Source organism: Erinaceus europaeus, chromosome 6 (genome assembly GCF_950295315.1).
Source record: "Erinaceus europaeus chromosome 6, mEriEur2.1, whole genome shotgun sequence".
NCBI classification, from domain to species: domain Eukaryota; kingdom Metazoa; phylum Chordata; class Mammalia; order Eulipotyphla; family Erinaceidae; genus Erinaceus; species Erinaceus europaeus.
In genome coordinates, this window is record NC_080167.1 from 43,726,973 (window position 1) to 43,745,534 (window position 18,562).

Sequence of the window (18,562 nt, forward strand, 5' to 3'; positions counted from 1 at the left end):
CCTATTTCTGCCACCCAAATAATTGACTGACTATACATGTAGTTTATTGGCGTTTCTCAGCCGTTTTCTTCACCTGTAAATGACAGAGATTTATCAACACTCTAAAGTTTCTTAATGTAATGAATGCTTCTGATTCCATAACTGTACATAAAAATCTAATGATAATACAGAAAAGATTTCTCTTTTTTCTTCTAAGTCAGTACTTTTTATTGCCTTTTTTGACTCAACTATTATTAAACTTACTCCAGTAGCCCACTTTGTGGTCATGCCTTCTTCCATGAATGAAATTCTTGTTTCTTTAAGACGTAGAGGAGGAGTAAGAGATTGCCCAGGTGACAAAGAGGGTGATGCTAGAGGAGTTGTTCGAAGACCAGACCTTAAGATGGACTGAGGAGTAAAATCGGCAAATCCAGAGGAAGCAACTGACATGGCCAAAGTTTTAGCTTTCTATGATAAAGGGCAAAGGAAATTCCACATTACTGCTTGTAAAGATACTTGCATAATATAAACATGGAGAGGGGCAAGTGACAACAGTGGCTATATTCTTACCACCAATAAATATGTCAATAAGAAATTTTAAATTACAGACTACAGTAAATACAGCATTCTACTCAAAGTTCTCTATATGTTTATAACACTGCATCTATAATCATTCTAAAGGCCTTGACGATTTCTGGTGTAAGTTCAACTTAAAAATAAAGTGCAGGACTAGATAAAATTAGTTAACATTGCTCAGAAACTCCTGTTAGGTTTGATCTAATGTGGTGAGATGATCTAATAAGGATGATCAAATGTGATGAGAAGACCTAGATTTAATTGAAATTGAAGAGACTGACTCTGAGATAGCTTTAGGAAAATAATTCATCAGGATTCTAGTAATAACTTAGCTATAAGAAATCACTGATAATAATAAACTATTTAAAAGAGGCAGAGAGAAATTTAAAGGTGAGGGAGAGATAGAGAGGAAAGAGACACAGAGACACCTGCAGCTCATGAGTTTCGTCCTCATGAAGCTTCCCCCCTGCAAGTGGGGATCAGGGGTTTGAACCGGGGTCCTTGCGGACTAAAATGTGTGCTCTTAACCTGGTGTGACACTGCCTGGCCTGAAACTATTTAGTAGTAACAATTCTTTCAACTAATTTTTTTCTTTAAAAGACTAAGCAACAGATTACTACATCCCATTAAACTACTGTATTCCACTAGATCCAGAACTCAGTAGTCTTTATTTTAATTTAGAACTGTCATTCAACGAAGTATCTTTTATCCAACTTCAAAAACAGGACTTCCCTGCTTCATTATAAATGGTGGATATCTAGAAACAAAAAAGGAGGAGGGAGAGAAAGGAAATAAGGGCTCCCTGATCCCAGAATATTAAACATGTTGATAAGAGGAGGCCAAAGACCACTGTTAAAAGTCATTACAAGTTTAATTTTGTGGTTTTCAGTTAATACTTTATCAAAGAAAGTGGAGGGAAGGGCAATTTTAAGACATATTGGAAGAATCAGCAAATTAAAACAAATGACTATAAGCTTGAAACTAACAAGTACCTGGTAGAAGAAAACACTGATAGAAGTGGTATCAGAAGAATTGTTAAAATAAAAACCAAATTAAATAAAAAATAAATTAAAAAAAAAAACAACCAAGAACATGAAAGCCTTGTTCTCAAAGGCTAAAGATCAATTTGTAATAACCACATAGTGCCTTGACCTGGTATTACATCTCTAAACAACAGTGCAACTGATAATCTTAAATATAATGTCAGTTAAGGCAAACAAGTAAATTTAGTCATTTTTTTAAGGCACTTAAGAGACAGAAAAGTTAAAAAAGGAGTGGTAGAAAAAGACACTATTTACAAAGAACTTAGTTCTCCCTGCTACTTGAAAAATAACATCCAAGTTTTACTGAGTCTCTAATACTCACCTTCACTATAAGAGGAGTTTCAAGCAGATGAAATTCTGAAGCTTTGGAGGTGCTTTGACACGATCCTCTTAACTGTGATCGTACTAGCGAAGAACTGGCTGCTGGGCCCAAAGGAGATGTCGTGGGGCTTTGCTGAATAGACCCCAGGCATTGAGAAGGCTGGGCAACAGGATGTACAACCAAATCCAGTATTCTATAATCAGAGCATACATATGAATAATTAATAAAAAAAAACTCCTGGCAGCTTATTGGGATATATATATATATATATATATATATATCCACAAAACAGCCAAAGAAATTAATATTGCACATAGAAGAATTGATTTCGTTTTATCAAAAATGTGATAGCGGAATTAAACCCAATGCCTCATGCGTACCACTTTTATGTGTCTATGTGTGAGAAAATAGCTGCAACATCTATGGAGTTCCACTTTTTTTTTTACTGTCTGTTTTTTCTCGTGTGGATTTAAACCATATGACCTCCACAAACAGAGTCAACAACCAGACCCAGGGGATATTTCTGTTTTGTTTCTAGGGGATATTTCTGTTTTGTTTCTAGAACATTTTTATTTTTATTTTAATATCTTTTTTAAAAAGTCATTATTTATTTACTTATTTATTTTTCCTCCAGGGTTTTTACTGGGGTTCAATGTTGGCACTACGAATACACTGCTCCTGGCAGTAATTTTTCCATTTTATTGGCTAGAACAGAAAGAAATTGAGAGGGGAGGGTTGACAGCAAGGGAGAAAGACACCTGCAGACCTGCTTTACCATTTGTGAAGTGACTCCCCTGCAGGTGGGGAGCCGGGGGCTTGAACATGGATCCTTGCACTTCGTATTATATGCATTTAACCAGGTGCACTACCACCTGGCCCCCTAGGGGATATTCCCTTAGTACAGGGTATTACTACTTGTTATTCTACACTAAGCCATAGTTTTGAGATTTTCATATTGTCTATTACAAGTGTTCTTTTCCTTCTCTACCTTGTTCATATTCACCAATTCTATATTTGTCATTTTTCCTAGGCCTATCCCAAATAGGTATTTTGTTAAATATCTTATATTGTGCACTGTGTTTGGCTGCTTCTAAAGGAAGAACTTGTGCAGCAAATAATATCCACTGAATAAAAGCAAAATTGTTATACAACCAATGGCTACAAAAATCAAAATAATCAAATAATATATCCCTGATCATGGAATTTTCCCAACATTTTGATCATGATCCTATAATTTGGTCATGATCCTAAAAATTTACTTAAGATATTGTATAAGTTACATGAAAGTTTATCCAACAACGACATTAGTAACAACAATAGTAACTACAACAATAAAACAAGGGCAACAAGAGAGGATAAAATTTAAAAAAAAAAGCATAAAAATCAGGGAATGAAGTTATTTTTCATCCTTGGCTCTCTTCCTGGCTTTAAGGGATCCTCGTAACACTTTCACTGGGCTGTTAAAGCTTGAGACATTCCCTCCTTGAAAGTAAGATCAATGTGCCAAGAAAAAGTGACCCAAGAAGTTGGGCAGTAGCGCAGCAGGTTAAGCGCAGGTGGCACAAAGCCCAATGACAGGCATAAGGATCCTAGTTCGAGCCCCTGGCTCCCCACCTGCAGGGGGGTCGCTTCATAGGTGGTGAAGCAGGTCTGCAGGTGTCTATCTTTCTCACCCCTCTGTCTTCCCCTCCTCTCTCCATTTCTCTGTCCTATCCAACAGCAAGGTCATCAATAACTACAACAACAATAAAAAAATAAAGGGCAACAAAAGGGAAAATAAATAAATATTAAAAAAAAAAAAAGAAAGAAAAAGTGACCCAGAAGTATTGGTAGGAAAGCAGAATGTCAGTAAGAATGATTTCTTTTTGAGAAAGTTCTTATTTCCTGAGGATAATTAAAGGAGAGTAACCTTAACCCAATTAAAATTCATCCAAAAAGGGAAAAATTCTCTCAAGCTTTGCAAATGTCTTAAGGAGACACACTATTAACAGTAATGACCCCAACTTTATTTGCTATTAACTTGTTCGTTGCAGTAAAACATACAGTTTATTGATTTATGATTGAAACAGGTAAGTAGAGTAAGAAAAGACCATCACACTGGAACTTTCTTTGATGAAGAGGGGACCAGGTTCGATCCTAAGTTGTGTCCATCACTAAGCAGTGCATTAGCCAAGTGAGCTATTTCAACAGTTCCAGATAACTTTATTACTATAAAACCAAGTAATTCTATTCTTGATAAAACTTAATAAAAAACATTGTAACAATCATGGTTCCCTTGCTAAAGACAAACAGCTAATATATTAAGAGACCTGTTTGTCCTCTTCAATTAACTATGCAGTGCTCGTAAATATTTATGTTATTTCATCTTGGATGCAAAATTTCAACTTAACTGCTTGCTTTTCTAATACTATATAGTCAAGATCTGAGTATTATAACTACATTGTAACATTTCAGTAGACTGTTTTTAGGGAAAAATCTTCAATAAGTCAACCAAGATTGATCAGTAGTTATAAAAACAACCTTCATTGGAAATTACTCAACAAGGATGTTATACTGTAGAAAACAAGTTAGTAGTTTATTTTTCTCATGATTGTAATAAAACAATGTTTTCTCAGTCTGAAACAATAAAGCAAAAATGCTAAGTAGACTACCAAGTGACTAAAAATCTTATAAAAGTATTGCACTATCTAAATGACTTTAAAATAACAAACACTAAAAATAAGAATAACTTGTGAATTTAAAGATAACCCCAAACTACAGCATAATTATTATGTAGACTATATCTTTAAAAATGACCTAATAAACTCTTACCTAGAAGTTTTTTGTGAGGCTTTTGAAATTGGTGTCCCGACAAATGCCTCAGGCAGCTCTGGAACTGGGAGAGAATATACTATAGGAGATGGTTCTTGTATTTGAGGACTACAAAGAAAATTAACATTTAGCTTTTGGTTATGTATCATAAAGGGTATTAAATTAAAATTGCTATAAAAAGTGGGATTAGATGGGATTAGAAAGGCTTTTGTTTCACAGTGTACATTTCTATTTATTTACAAATAACAATGAACTTCATTTTAAATTTGAAAGCATCTTCCTAAGACCAGCCATTAATAAAATGATTGTTCATAATAAGATAAACTCTTATGTTGGATGTTAGTGAATGTTGGGGATATCCACAAATACATAGCCACGACTACAGAAAGGTATAAGAAAAACATACCCCACTAGGGAAAGATAGAAACAGGCTGGGGGTATGGATCGACCTGCCAACGCCCATGTCCAGCGGAGAAGCAATTACAGAAGCCAGACCTTCCACCTTCTATACCCCATATAGAATTTTGGTCCATACTCCCAGAGGGGTAAATGTTAGGGGAAGATGACCAGAGGGCTCTGAACTCCAACTCCATCAGGACCCGGAGAAAGAAGAGGAAAAAAGAAAAGGGAAGGACACTCAGAAGTAGTAGGTGTGATTTGGAAAGGAAGAGAAGTCAGGGCTATAAAAAAAAAGGGGGCAAATATATACAGATACAGTTATAGAAATAATAGTCAACCCGTATCTCTTATCTTGAGAGAATTAATGCAGTTTCCAATAAACGGAATGGGACACAGAACTCTGGGGGTGGAAAAGGTGTGGAATTATACTCCTTATAATTTTGTAAAACAATATTAAATCACTAACAAATTTAAAACAATAATAAAAGAAAAACATACCCATTGTAGAGCGAGACACTAGGTTTAGGTTCATTACTTGCCCAAACCTCTCCAACTTTAGATAACACATTACTGATGAAAGTAGACCTGGATATCACAGTCCCTTTTGCAGCTTTTTTGGGAAATGATGATAATGGTTTGGGTCTAGAAACTATAAAACAAGGAGTGAAAATTTAATTTTTATCTCTAACAGCAAGACTCTAGTTCAAAACTAATATTAAAGATTGGAAAAATGGCTCTCAATATAAAGCAGAATTAAAACTGTATTTGGTTTAGTCATCTATGCAGGTAATATTTTGACTTTTGGGAAATGATAAAAGTTACATGCTATTTAAATCAATTTAATAAAAAAGACCTTTTATTCTGTAATATATTACTGAATTATATATATTTTTTTGCCTCCAGGGTTATCACTGGGGCTCGGTGCCTGCACTACAAATCTACTGCTCCTGGGGGACATTTTTTCCCTTTTACTACCCTTATTATTATTATTACTTATTGTTGCTATCATTGTTGTTGGGTAGGACAGAGAGAAATGGAGAGAGGAGGGGAAGACAGAGAGGGGGAGAGAAAGATAAGACACGTACTTCACCGCCTGTGAATCGACCCCCCTGCAGGTGGGGAGCTGGGATCCTTACACTGGTCTTTGCGTTTGGTGCCATGTGCCCTTAACCTACTACCGCCCAGCCACCTAAACTATTGATATTAAAAAAAAAAAAAAAAAAAAAAAAACCAAAACCAAACAAAAAAAACCCTTACCTTCTCGAACAACTGGTCGTGCTGACAGAGAGTAAGGCTTAGGTCGCTCAACAGCTAATTTTCGCTGAACTCCAGGAAGGATTTTTCCATACTGGTCTAATATAGAATTTCGAGCCACTGATCTTTCCCGCAGACGTGGGTCTCGATCATTCTATGAAACATTTCATAGTTAGTAAAAAGTTTAACCTTCAAATAGGTTAGGTTCAAATGCTCACATATTTGCCATTTAAAACAATTATTAGTACTCAAGAGTATGTATTTCTTCTGCTTACATATCCATTCAAACCATGGAAACACAAACACACACAAACACACACACCCCATGTTAATTCTTACCTGTCTATAAATTACAAGTTTCCCTTACCAAACTGATTCTACACTTATTAGGCAACGTTATACTTCACAAACACCTCTATACATCTTCACTAAGAGATACCATCATTAAAATAAAGTATTTATTTAGACAGAAATTTGGTGGGGGTATAGGGGTTGAGTAGAGGGAAACACCAGCAATACTCTTTCACCACCACTGAAGTTTCCCTCTGCAAGTGGGAAGTGGGAATTTGAACCCAGGTCTTTGCATACTGCGTATGCTCTACCAGGTGCATCAAGCAGCTCCTAAAAAGATATTAACATTTTATAGAGGGATACAAGGCTCAGACAACATACTCCAGGCAGAATATCACATATCCACTCTAATCCTGAAGTTAGAACCTCATGCTTTCTGCAACCTTTAACTTCTACTTATTATCTTCTACCTCTTCTCATGTTCCTGGAGGGACTGAAGTGCTTAGTTTGGTGATTGATGGGCAGTTATCTAAGTAGGATTAAGTGGCATGGCTGAGGATATAGGTCAGTGGGAGGACCTGATTTTGAGCTCTGGTACCACAAACACATTCTTTCATATAAAGGAATTATACGTTCGAACCCCGGCTCCCCACCTGCAGGGGAGTCGCTTCACAGGTGGTGAAGCAGGTCTGCAGGTGTCTCTCTCTCCTCCTCTCTGTCTTCCCCTCCTCTCTCCATTTCTCTGTCCTATCCAACAACGACAACAACAATAATAACTACAACAATAAAACAACAAGGGCAACAAAAAGGAATAAATAAATAAAATAAATATTAAAAAAAAAAAAAGAATTATACAAGGTTGGAGAGATAGCTCTCCAAGTAGGGATCTAAGCCTTGTGGATGCATAAGCTTAGGTGTGCAGGCCAGGCACAACATGGGAGTGACAGAGCTTCAGGGAAGGTCCTGGTGCTATAATGTTATCTGGATGGAAAAGTGGTAAGAGGAGCAGTGAAATCATGCATATTGGAGACTCAACCTTTAACAACCTTTAACAAAAAAACAAACAAAAAAACCCCCAAAATATACATGAACTAATACTCTGTGCTCTTAATTCTGTGTAAAAGATTAGAAGATAAGGATTCTCTAAGCTCCAGATTTTACATCTAGAGGTCACCACGGAGAGACTCTTTGTATAACAATGCCATCAATCTTCCTTATTCTCTTATCCCCCATAATAAAACATGTTTAACTATACCATAAGAATATTCTTCAGAGTTTGGTTTAGTTTCAAGGCAGGGATATAGTTGGCACGCTGCAAATGGTGAACTAGAAGAAATTCGTGATTCTGAACATTGGCACTGGACTGCAAAAAGTTCACCAGGCACTCCTAGGGAGAATAAAATAATTGTTAAAAAGATCTAACTCACTCTGAATTTCTGACAAGTTTAAGGTGTTAAATGATTACCTGCTCAGTGTCTGTAAATGGTAATTTCAATAAATCCTCCATTAAGCCCATTTCCTGACAGACTTCATAGGTATGTTTTAGTAATTCCTCTATATTCAGTCTACTGGAATGTTGTCGCTGTAAATTCCAGGCCTCAACCATACACCTGCAATCAATAATTAGCAATGTTTAGTTTCTCAAAGATAACCTGTGTGGTGTTTGTTCTCATTATTAAGCATAAAATTAATAGATGAGACCCTGTTCTCCACCTGCAAGGGGGAGGCTTCATGAGTAAAAAAGCAGGTCTGTAATGCCTACCTTCCTATTGCCCCTTTCCCCTCTCAATTTCTCTGTCTTATCAAATAAAAAGAAAAAGGAAAATGGGGGTGGGGGAAAGGCTGTCAGTTGTGCTGGACTCATAGTGCAAGTACCAAGACCCAAAGATAATCCTAGTGACAGAAGGAAAAAAAAAAATAATGGGGAAAATTGTACTGAAAACCAAGAAGACAAAAACTTAATGTGACCTCCACAGGACTGAAAGATTGCTGTGGTTTAACACAAAAGTAATGCTCTCTAGGAAGTTATACACAACAGTACAAGAAAATAAAATTAATCAAGGTCTACAAGTGGAAAGAATCATTCCTCATGGTATGCTGTATTTTAGAGACAGAATATGGTTTACCTTCTATCAGTTACAAGGCCCTAGCTTCAATGAAGATCTAGGACTACACAGTGCCATGACGAAGAGCATGGGGTGGGGACAACTCTCCACAAATGGAATAGCGCCGAGGCATTCCTCCTCTTACCAGACATTTCTGGCAACCCAAATTATTGAAACTATCCCTTCCCAATTCATTACTGTAAGAGTCAAAATGTGTAACTATTCTAGAATTAAATTTGTCTAAAATTAGGTGATTTAACCTCCTCCCCCTCATAAATACATATTCTTTCACCAAAACTTAGTATACATTTTTCATTTATATAAGAACTTGGTGATATAGGAATCAACTTCTGAAAAATATAAAATAACCAACCAGTGGTCCGGGGGATGGCACACTGGCTAAGGCACGGGACTCTCAAACATGAGGTCCTGAGTTCAATCCCCAGCAGCACATGTACCAGAGGGAAGTCTGGTTCTTTCTCTCTCCTCCTATCTTTATTAATAAATAAGTAAAATCTTAAAATAAAATAAACAACCAAACTGGGAAAATAAACAATGGTTGTCTAGAAGTCATAATCTAGGGGAGTATGTCAGTAGTGCAGCAGGTTTAGTGTACGTGGCAGAAAACTGGCATAAGGATCCAAGTTCAAGCCCCCAGCTCTCCATCTGCAGGGGAGTTGCTTCAGAGGCAGTGAAGCAGGTGTCTATCTTTCTCTCCCCCCCCTTCCCCTCCTCTCTCTACCTCTCCCTGTCCTATCCAACAATGATGACATCAATAACTACAACAATGGCAACAAAAGGGAATAAATAAATAAATATTTTAAAAAGGAAGTCATAATCTAGTAAGAAATTTCAGTTCCAAGTAATTAAGTTAATAAGAAAACCCATTAACTAGGCTGCTATACTTCTGATCATGTCACTAAACTTACCAGCATACATAACTCTAGTAACTAAAATAATGTGTATTATAATAATCTGAATGACAATTATATCACACTGATTAGAGACTATTAAAATAATGCACAGGAAAAAATATAAAGATATGACCTGATCAAATCTGTTTAAAGTAGCTAATACTTAAGCAACCAATATTAGCAGAAATGTCAGTCTTCATTCTACCTCTATATTCTAGGTTCTTTTTTGGGCACACAAACCCCAATTACCTATGCAGAAGAATACTAATACTGACAAACAGCAACACACAATTTTAAAGCTCACTGTGATGTCCTCTATGACTCAAGGTTTGTCTTACTCTACATAAAAGGCATTTTGCATTGTTCTGCCCACTGCCAAAAATCAACAATCATAATATATGATATAATGCAACTGAAGTTAAAAACTGTGTGTTACTATTTCTTTAATACTATTTAGCATATATGATCAAGAGTTTAACTATAGTTTCAAAGTATGTGCTTACCTATTATAAAGGAAAACAGTGATATGCAGGGTAACATCACTGCCACTGGACACTGTTGGCTTCATTGTCTGAATGTATCTGAGGGCTTGTCTGTGCTCACCCTGACTCATGAAAGCTTGAATAATCTTTGAATGCTGCCATGACTCAGGTTTTGCAGTGGCTGGGTTAAACAGAAGATCCAAACCATTCTGCAAAAATAATGACGAAAGTTAGTAAATATAAGTGCAACACTTTGCATTTAAACAAAATGGTTAACCCGTAAAACTTAATAGCAATGCTAAACCTACAAATATGAAAATAAAAACAGTCCAAATATGAACTGAAAACTTAATTTATGACATTTTAAATAAAAGCTTTATTTTTAAAATCTCATTAACCTAATATTTTAAATCTCTTAAATTCCATTTATCGTTAAGTACTGATTTCCCCCAATACATTTCTAATATAGAAATTGATGCATCTGCACTGTTTGATTATATATACCTTTTAGAAAGTAAGGAAGCAAGGATTCTGAATTCTTTTATTCTAATATTCATTTATTCTACCCAGTACATGATCAATGAAGCTAGTAAGTAAATGTGAATTCTTTAACAGTAGAATGTATATCTTTATTGATACTTAAACCTGATTTTGCATTTTAATAAAATTCTAATTGCTTAAGAAATTTATATTTTGACTGACTACACTTACCTCATAGTCATTATGATCTATCAACCAAATCCCTTGAATAAGTTTAATCTGGCTCCAAGAAATGGCAAAGGCAGTTGGAAATGATTCAAGAGAAGCACCCGTTTTGCTTGGAGAAGAATGCATAATATCAAGTAACAAATAAATGGTCTTTAAAGGATATTAAGGACAACAAGCAAAAGGAAAATTCATGCATATCTACTTACAATAGAACACAATAAAAAATAGTAGAAAAGAAGCTTCAGAGACTGCTTAATATTTAGGAAGTCCCTATAAATAACTCCCTGTGACTTTTATTAAATTTGAGTTCAAACTATCCCCAAACCAATTTCATCCATTTTCAACAATTAATACCACCAGAAAGAAGACCAATTAACACATACTTCCCCTGCCCAACATGTACTTCATGGAGTCAGTAGCTTAGCAATTTTTTTAAAAAATCATTTCCCCTTTTGTTGCTCTTGTTGTTTTATTGTTGTTGTGGCTTAGCAAATTTAAGAAACAAAGCCAGACAAAGGAAACAGAACATGTGTCTGTTACCTTAAAGAACTACTTACTTTTAAGTTAAACTGACATTGATTGATACAAATGTCTTATTTGTAAAGACTACAGGGCTCAAATGTTAAACTAATATTAAGTTGGCATTCATACTCATACTCAACAGGTAAGTTAACTCTCAATGAAAATCATTTGCCTGCAATGTTTTAGAGCAGTAACTCTTTGGAAGTGTCCTGGACACACAGAAGAATATGATGAAAGTTGATGGAAGATAACCCTTGTAGTTTCAAGTTAAACATGAGAGACTAGCTGAACCCAAAAAGTAGCCAGAACTAAGAACTGTTCTTTAAGGGTCAGAGAGAAATGATCAGATAAAGCACAGGACTTGATGCTTAAGCTCTCAGGTATGACTCATGGTACCACACATGGCAGAGCTGAGTGTGTTCTGGTCTTTCTCTAATAAACAATTTAAGAGGGGCTGTGTGTTGGCACAACTGGATGATGACACGTTACAATGTGTGAGGACCTGGGTTCCAGTCCCCGCTCCCAACTTGCAGGAGGAAAGCTTTGCAAATGGTGAAGTAAGGCTGCAGGTGTCTCCTTCTGTCTCTCCCTTTCTGTCTTTCCCTTTTTTCTTCCTATTCTTCTCAATTTCTGGCTGTCTATCCAATAAATAAATAGTTTTAAAAAAATAACCTTTTTTAATTTATTTTTTTTTGCATTTTTATATTACAAAATTACATATCAACAGGGGTTTGAATTAAAAAAAAAACAAACAAAAAACAACAACAACAAAAACAGTAACTTTAAGAGAACTCTTAATAAGCTCAGGATGAGACTGGAACACATGTATTAACATTCATCACTATGAAATTTTATAGTTTTGCTAGTAAATCTATCACATGGAAGGATACAATAGCATGCTTGCTGGCGTCAGTAATGTTGTCTAGTAGGTATATGTCCAGTAGTGCCTGTAAAAAGAGTAGGAATATCAGTGTATTTTACCTATTCATTCACTCATGTTCCTTGCTTTTTCTAAGTATGTTCCAGGTGTGACCCACACTTTTCCCCTTAACTCCGTAGCCTTTTAATGTGACATATTTTTGTAAACCTACATGCAGACTAGTAGGAGGATATTTTCCTGTGCCTCCTTCATCTCGTTTCCACAACTTGTCAATTCTATCACCTAACTGAGAAACCATTCCATCAATCACCAGGCAATCAGGGTTCCACTTCCCTCTGCAAAAAGGGCAACATCAAGAATATTAGTGTTTTGCAAAAAACTAAGAAACTTTATACATTTACCAACAACTGTATTTAATGTTTACTATAAAGCATTAATCCAATAAAATTTTTTTTTAAAGAATATTAGTGTTAAGTGTTATTAAGACAGTAAGCATTAAACTCTTAAAATGATCCAATGTATTAAAGGGAGTATTTTGAGAATAGAATCCAGGGCCAGGTGGTAGCACACCTGGTTGAATGCACATTACAATGTGCAAGGACCCAGGTTTGAACCTCTGGTCCCCACCTGCAGAAGTAAAGTGTCACAAGTGGTGAAGCAGTGGTACAGGTGTCTTCTATCTCCCTCATTCTCTCAATTTCTGGCTGTCTCTATCCAGTTAATAAATAAAGATAATAAAACAACTTAAAAATATATAATAAAAAAAGTGAGAGAGAACAGAATCCTATTTTGTATCATGAGAGTTCAGACACTGAAGTAGTGAAATAAACCAAGAAGCTAGTGACTCAAGGCTAAGTCTTATGAGAGTAGGGGCAAGGCAGTAGCACACTAGGTTAAGCACACACATTACAGTGTGCAAGGACCTGGGTTCAGGCCCCCAGTCCCCACATGCAGAGGGAAAGCTCCATGAGTGTTGAAGCAGGGCTGCAAGTGTCTCTTTGTCTCTAAAATAAAGTCCTATGGGAGTATGTGGGTGCAGGCTGTAAAATACCTAAAGCTATTCTACTTTATACCATCTTAATCAAATCAAATTTTTAAAAAAAGGAGAAGGGGTCAGGCAGTGGCACACCTGCTTAAACGCACATAGCACTGAGGCCCAGTGATAACACTGGAGGGGGGGAAGGAGGAGGAAAGGAAGAGGAGGAAGAGGAGAAAAATGCCCCCGAAAAAATGAAATACTGATATTCAAAGTTAAAGAGTTGTGGGTGTTTTCCTACAAGTTAGACACTAAACAAAATGCTCTGCATCATTTAATAATATTGACTTAAATTATTTTTCAGATTAATTTATGGGGGGGGGTGCAGAACAAACTGTAGTGTTACTCTGGCACATTCCATGCTGGGACTGAACTCATGACCTCATACCTGAGTCCAGTGTTTTAAGGACTGTAGCAAGAACTTGAGTAGGAGCAAAGTTCTAATTCTATTCTTTGTTCCTCTTCCTATTACATCTACCAACTAGGCTAATACTCATAATTTTAGCAGGGAAATACGAACAAAGGAAATTAAGGGGGGTGGTGAATGCAAAGAACAGTGATGCAGCTGGTAATGGGGGGAAAAAAAAGTGAAACAACTCATGATACATTTTCCCACTCTTTTTAGGGGGCATCACTGGAGCCTTGAGCATGCATGGTTTTTACCACTGGGCTGACATTTTATTAAGCTAGAGAGAGGAGGACAGCTACTCCAACACTGGAACTTTATTCAGTGTCACAGAACATTCCAGAACTTGCACTACAAGCTCTGCCTAGTAAGAGGTCTCTATGTATCTCTCACAGAAAATAAATACATCGTAAACAAAACAAACCAGAACAGAAAAACAACAAAGTACCAAGATAGTCATGTAGGTAACAAATTCTGATACTGAGAATTCTATCTACTAAATTGTTTTCTAGACTAACATGAATTCTGTTCTACCTGGAAAAAAAAAACTTGATAAAAAAACAATTTTTGAAGGTTTTAGAATGTAATACCTTGATAAATGTTCACTCTTCAGTCGTCGATTGGTGTAGTAGTTCTGAATCACAGGATAGTTGTAGCACAGTCTTGATAACTGCACAGTATCATCTAGATTTTTTTAAGTTGGAGGGGGAAAAAAATGCCAGTAATATTTTCAAAATACTTCAATGATGCTTCAGCTTACATACACTGATACTATAATTTATAATGTTGTTTAATATGCAGGCCTACTAAGTATAAAAAAGAATCCTATGTATTTATTGACTGATGCACAAGTGAAAAAAGTCTTTCTTGGAAGTCTTTAAAAACAAAGTAATTAGCTTGAAGGCATGGAATTCTAGAAAATGATTTTATTTCCCCAGGTGCAAACATAAATTTGAAAGAAAGCAATATTGACATCTTGTTCATGTCAAAATCTAGTAAATCTGAAAGACATTAACAATTATGTGCCACGACAGAAGCCCTTGTAAATAAAATCTAAAATGCTTCCTAAAGCTACAAAAGGGGGGGCTTATGCAATAAATGTCAAATTTTCAATTCCCTAGCATTGGTCTGAATCATAAGAGGTAGAATTTAATTGATGACAAGTAGCATTATCAGTACTATCAAGAGAACCCTTTAACAGAATGAGATTGGCAAAATAGTAATATTTCTGGGAGTCGGGCGATAGTGCAGCGGGTTAAGCACACGTTGCGTAAAGCACAAGGACCGGTGTAAGGGTCCCGGTTCGAGCCTCCAGCTCCCCACCTGCAGGGGAGATGCTTCAACAGGCGGTGAAACAGGTCTGCAGGTGTCTGCCTTTCTCTCCCTCTCTCTGTCTTCCCCTCCTCTCTCCATTTCTCTCGGTCCTATCCAATAACAATGACATCAAGAAAACAACAAGGGCAACAAAAGGGAATAAGTAAATAAAAAATATATTTTTTTAAAATAGTGATATTTCTGAGTGTATTTTCAAAAGCCATGTTTTCTCAGGTTTATTTTTCTTATAAATAGATCCCAAACAATTGTATTTTAGGAATGAAATGAGGTACGAGAGATATAAATAATGAAGAAGGTTAAGAAGGTTAAGAATAGAAGAAAACAAATGAAATGGGGGGGGGGGATTGGATAGGAAACCCAAAGCATTAGAAAACAACAAAATCACAAAGATGTAAGAAAGTTTAATATTTATACATTAAATAATTATCTTACCAAAGCCCTCTGGTAATAGCCCAGAATGGCAGAACCAAAGAACCATTTGTGCATATTGGCAGATGAGCTGTGCCACCAAGTTCTTATTGTGGAGGTCCTTACGACCTGTAAAAAAGAAGTGTTAGTTATAGCTATTTAATTTCAATTTCTTAACTGGGCCAGGTGGTGGTGTACCTGGTTAAGGGCACACACAGTGTGTGAGAGGACACAGGTTCAAGCCCCTAGTTCCCACCCACAGGGGAAAGCTTCATGAGTGATGAAGCAAAGCTGCAGGTGTCTTTTTCCCTATCTCCCCCCTCAATTTCTCTATCTAATAGTAAATATTAAAAATTTTTCGATTTATTAACAACTGAAAAATCAAGGTGTTCAGTTTTTCAAGACCAATTAAGGGCAGGGGTAGACAGCATAATGGTTATGCAAAGAGACGTTCATGCCTGAGGCTCCCAAGTCCCAGGTTCAATCCCTCACACCACCATAAGCCAGAGCTGAGCAATGTTCTGGTTAAAACAAAACAAACAAACAAACAAACAAACAAAAAAAGACCAATTAATAACTTGTTGACATTCTTTAATAATGTTTATGAATAAATTAGGTGTGAAAAAACATTCTTCAAAATGGTAAAAATGAAACTTTGACTGAAAATAGTTTAGACTATCTTAGCTATACTTCCATGGAGCTAATTTCAGAAGTCAAATTTACATGTTATTACTAACTTGTATTGTATCATTATCAAAGGTTGTTCAAATCAGGTCTTCAAAATAAATTATCTTGGGCTGGGGTAGACAGCATAATGGTTATACAAAGAGACTCTCATGCCTGAGGCTCCAGAGTCCCAGATTCAATGCCCTGCACCACCATAAGCCAGAGCTGAACAGTGCTCTGGTTAAAAAAAAGAAAGAAAAAAAAAACAACCTCAAAATAAATTATCTTAAAAGGGGGGGGGCGCAAATAGGAAAAAAAGCATAATGATCTCTCTGAATAACAACTTACATGTAATTTAAGATTCTATTAGCTATATACTACCTTAACTATTAAGTGGACCCCCAAACTTCCCAAGTTTATTTAAGTACAGGGTCATGGCACAGCTAATCATTTCCTGTAGCTTTCCATAAATACAAAATACACTAATATTTGAGAAGTAATGACTTCTTTACCTAATAACCTATACAAGACAAAGTTTATTCTTTCTTGAAGTCATGAAGCAACATTAAAATATGTATTTATATAGGACAAAGCACACACCTCTCTCAGTGATCTCTTGGGCTTCCCCTGCGAAACAGCTAATGACTGTAGTAAGGTTGCTAAAATGCAAATGACACTGCTGGATGGACTGCAGAGTTTGTGGGTCAATGAAATGACATGTACCATCAAATAATGGTGTACCTTTCAGGGAGAAAGCACAAGGTTAGTTGTGACATAATAAATTAAGATACAATAAAACCACAAATGTAAATTCCTCAGATTCCTACTAACCGTTTATTCTACACATTATAAGACTTAAATGATATTCTACACATTATAAGACTTAAATGATAAATATATTCAATGAGCAAAGAAGGGACAGATAAATCATCATTTAAAAAACATACTGATTGATGAGGTACAACAATAGTTGAGAACAGGGGAAGATATTATAGATTCAACCTTATATTTGATAGAAATCAGTTCTAGTTTTCAAATGCTTCCTCAAACATATCTTTTACATCAGACCTTTGTGTACTACATTGTTATTATTATTATTATTTATTTATTCCCTTTTTGTTGCCCTTGTTTTATTGTTGTTGCTATTGTTATAGTCATTTTTGGATAGGACAGAGAGAAATGGAGAGAGGAGGGCAAGACAGAGAGGGAGAAAGAAAGATAAGACACCTGCAGTCCTGCTTCACCACTTGTGAAGAGACCCCCCCCATCCTCCCAACCCCTGCAGGCAGGGAGCCTGAAGCTACTTTGTCTTTTAAGTAATACTTAAGAATTCTTTACCTTCACTCTTAAAAAAAAAAAAAACACTGAAATTAAGACTCAAAGACTTACTACAATTCACTTTTAAGCATAAGCGTCCTTTCATTTCAAACCAGGTTTACATTTGTAAAATTCAAAAATAAATAAATAAAATGCACTTATTATAGTTAAGAATGTGTCTTAAAAAAAATTCCCTAATAAGATGGCCTTAAGGGGGTAGTTCAGTTAGTATAGTGCCAGACTTAAACATTCTACAGTGGTGCTCTGGTTCTCATTCTCTCTCACTAATAAATAGAGCTTTGCTGGGGTTCATAGTACCATGTGCAAGGACCTGGGTTCAAGCCCCACTCCCCACCTGCAGGGGAGATGCTTCATGAGTTGTGAAGCATATTTCTCTTTCTCTCTCCCCCCCTCCCTCCCTTCTGTTGTATCCAATTAAAAAAAAAAAGCCACCGGGATCAGTGGATTCCCTGTGCCTCCAAGGCCCAGTGATCACCCTGGTGGGAATAAACAAATAAATAAATGTTAAAAAAAAAAAAGTCTACTGGGCAGGGGTAGATAGCATAATGGTTATGCAAAACAGATTCTCATGCCTGAGGCTCCTAAGTCCCAGGTTCAATCCCCTAAACCTCCAAAAGCCAGAGCTGAGCAGTGCTCTGATAAAAAAAAAAAAAAAAAAAAAAGTCTACTCATTCATCAAGGCATAGTAATAAATACAAATATATTCTTAAGTGAACTTTAAAAGTTTTCTTCACATTTAGGATAATCACATGTTACCGTTAACATTACACTAATTGGGCAAAATGGACATTTAAACGTCACAAGGTATTTCAAAACTGAGCCAAACTGCACAAAAGCAGCGTGTGTGTGTGTGTGTGTGTGTGTGTGTGTGTGTGTGTGTTAGTTGGTTTCCACTGTATATTTCACAAATTAAATTTCTAGATTCCAAACAAGCGTAAGTTGAACTCTGAAACTTTGCTACTGTGGGCATATCAACATGCTGCCAATTTAACCATACACTGCAAAATTATGGTTAAAAAATAATTATGTCCCTCTCGTACATTGAAAAGCTTGTCTTCTGGACCATTTTGAAGAGCTTAAATTTCAA

At 36.1% G+C, this 18,562-nt stretch overlaps 1 protein-coding gene across 1 annotated transcript in view; it reads right to left on the bottom strand.

Moving 5' to 3' along the window:
* Positions 1-18,562, bottom strand: part of AHCTF1 (AT-hook containing transcription factor 1) — a 62,304-nt gene that overhangs the window by 17,393 nt on the left and 26,349 nt on the right. The window contains exons 15-28 of the mRNA XM_007534581.3: positions 16,738-16,878; positions 15,496-15,600; positions 14,319-14,412; positions 12,498-12,621; positions 12,297-12,353; positions 10,888-11,034; positions 10,198-10,385; positions 8,141-8,285; positions 7,931-8,062; positions 6,388-6,538; positions 5,629-5,779; positions 4,732-4,839; positions 1,921-2,113; positions 244-447 (exon numbers count right to left, since the gene is read on the bottom strand). Coding sequence (XP_007534643.1) covers positions 244-447; positions 1,921-2,113; positions 4,732-4,839; positions 5,629-5,779; positions 6,388-6,538; positions 7,931-8,062; positions 8,141-8,285; positions 10,198-10,385; positions 10,888-11,034; positions 12,297-12,353; positions 12,498-12,621; positions 14,319-14,412; positions 15,496-15,600; positions 16,738-16,878 — 1,940 coding nt within the window. The remainder of the gene's footprint in view (positions 1-243; positions 448-1,920; positions 2,114-4,731; positions 4,840-5,628; positions 5,780-6,387; positions 6,539-7,930; positions 8,063-8,140; positions 8,286-10,197; positions 10,386-10,887; positions 11,035-12,296; positions 12,354-12,497; positions 12,622-14,318; positions 14,413-15,495; positions 15,601-16,737; positions 16,879-18,562) is intronic.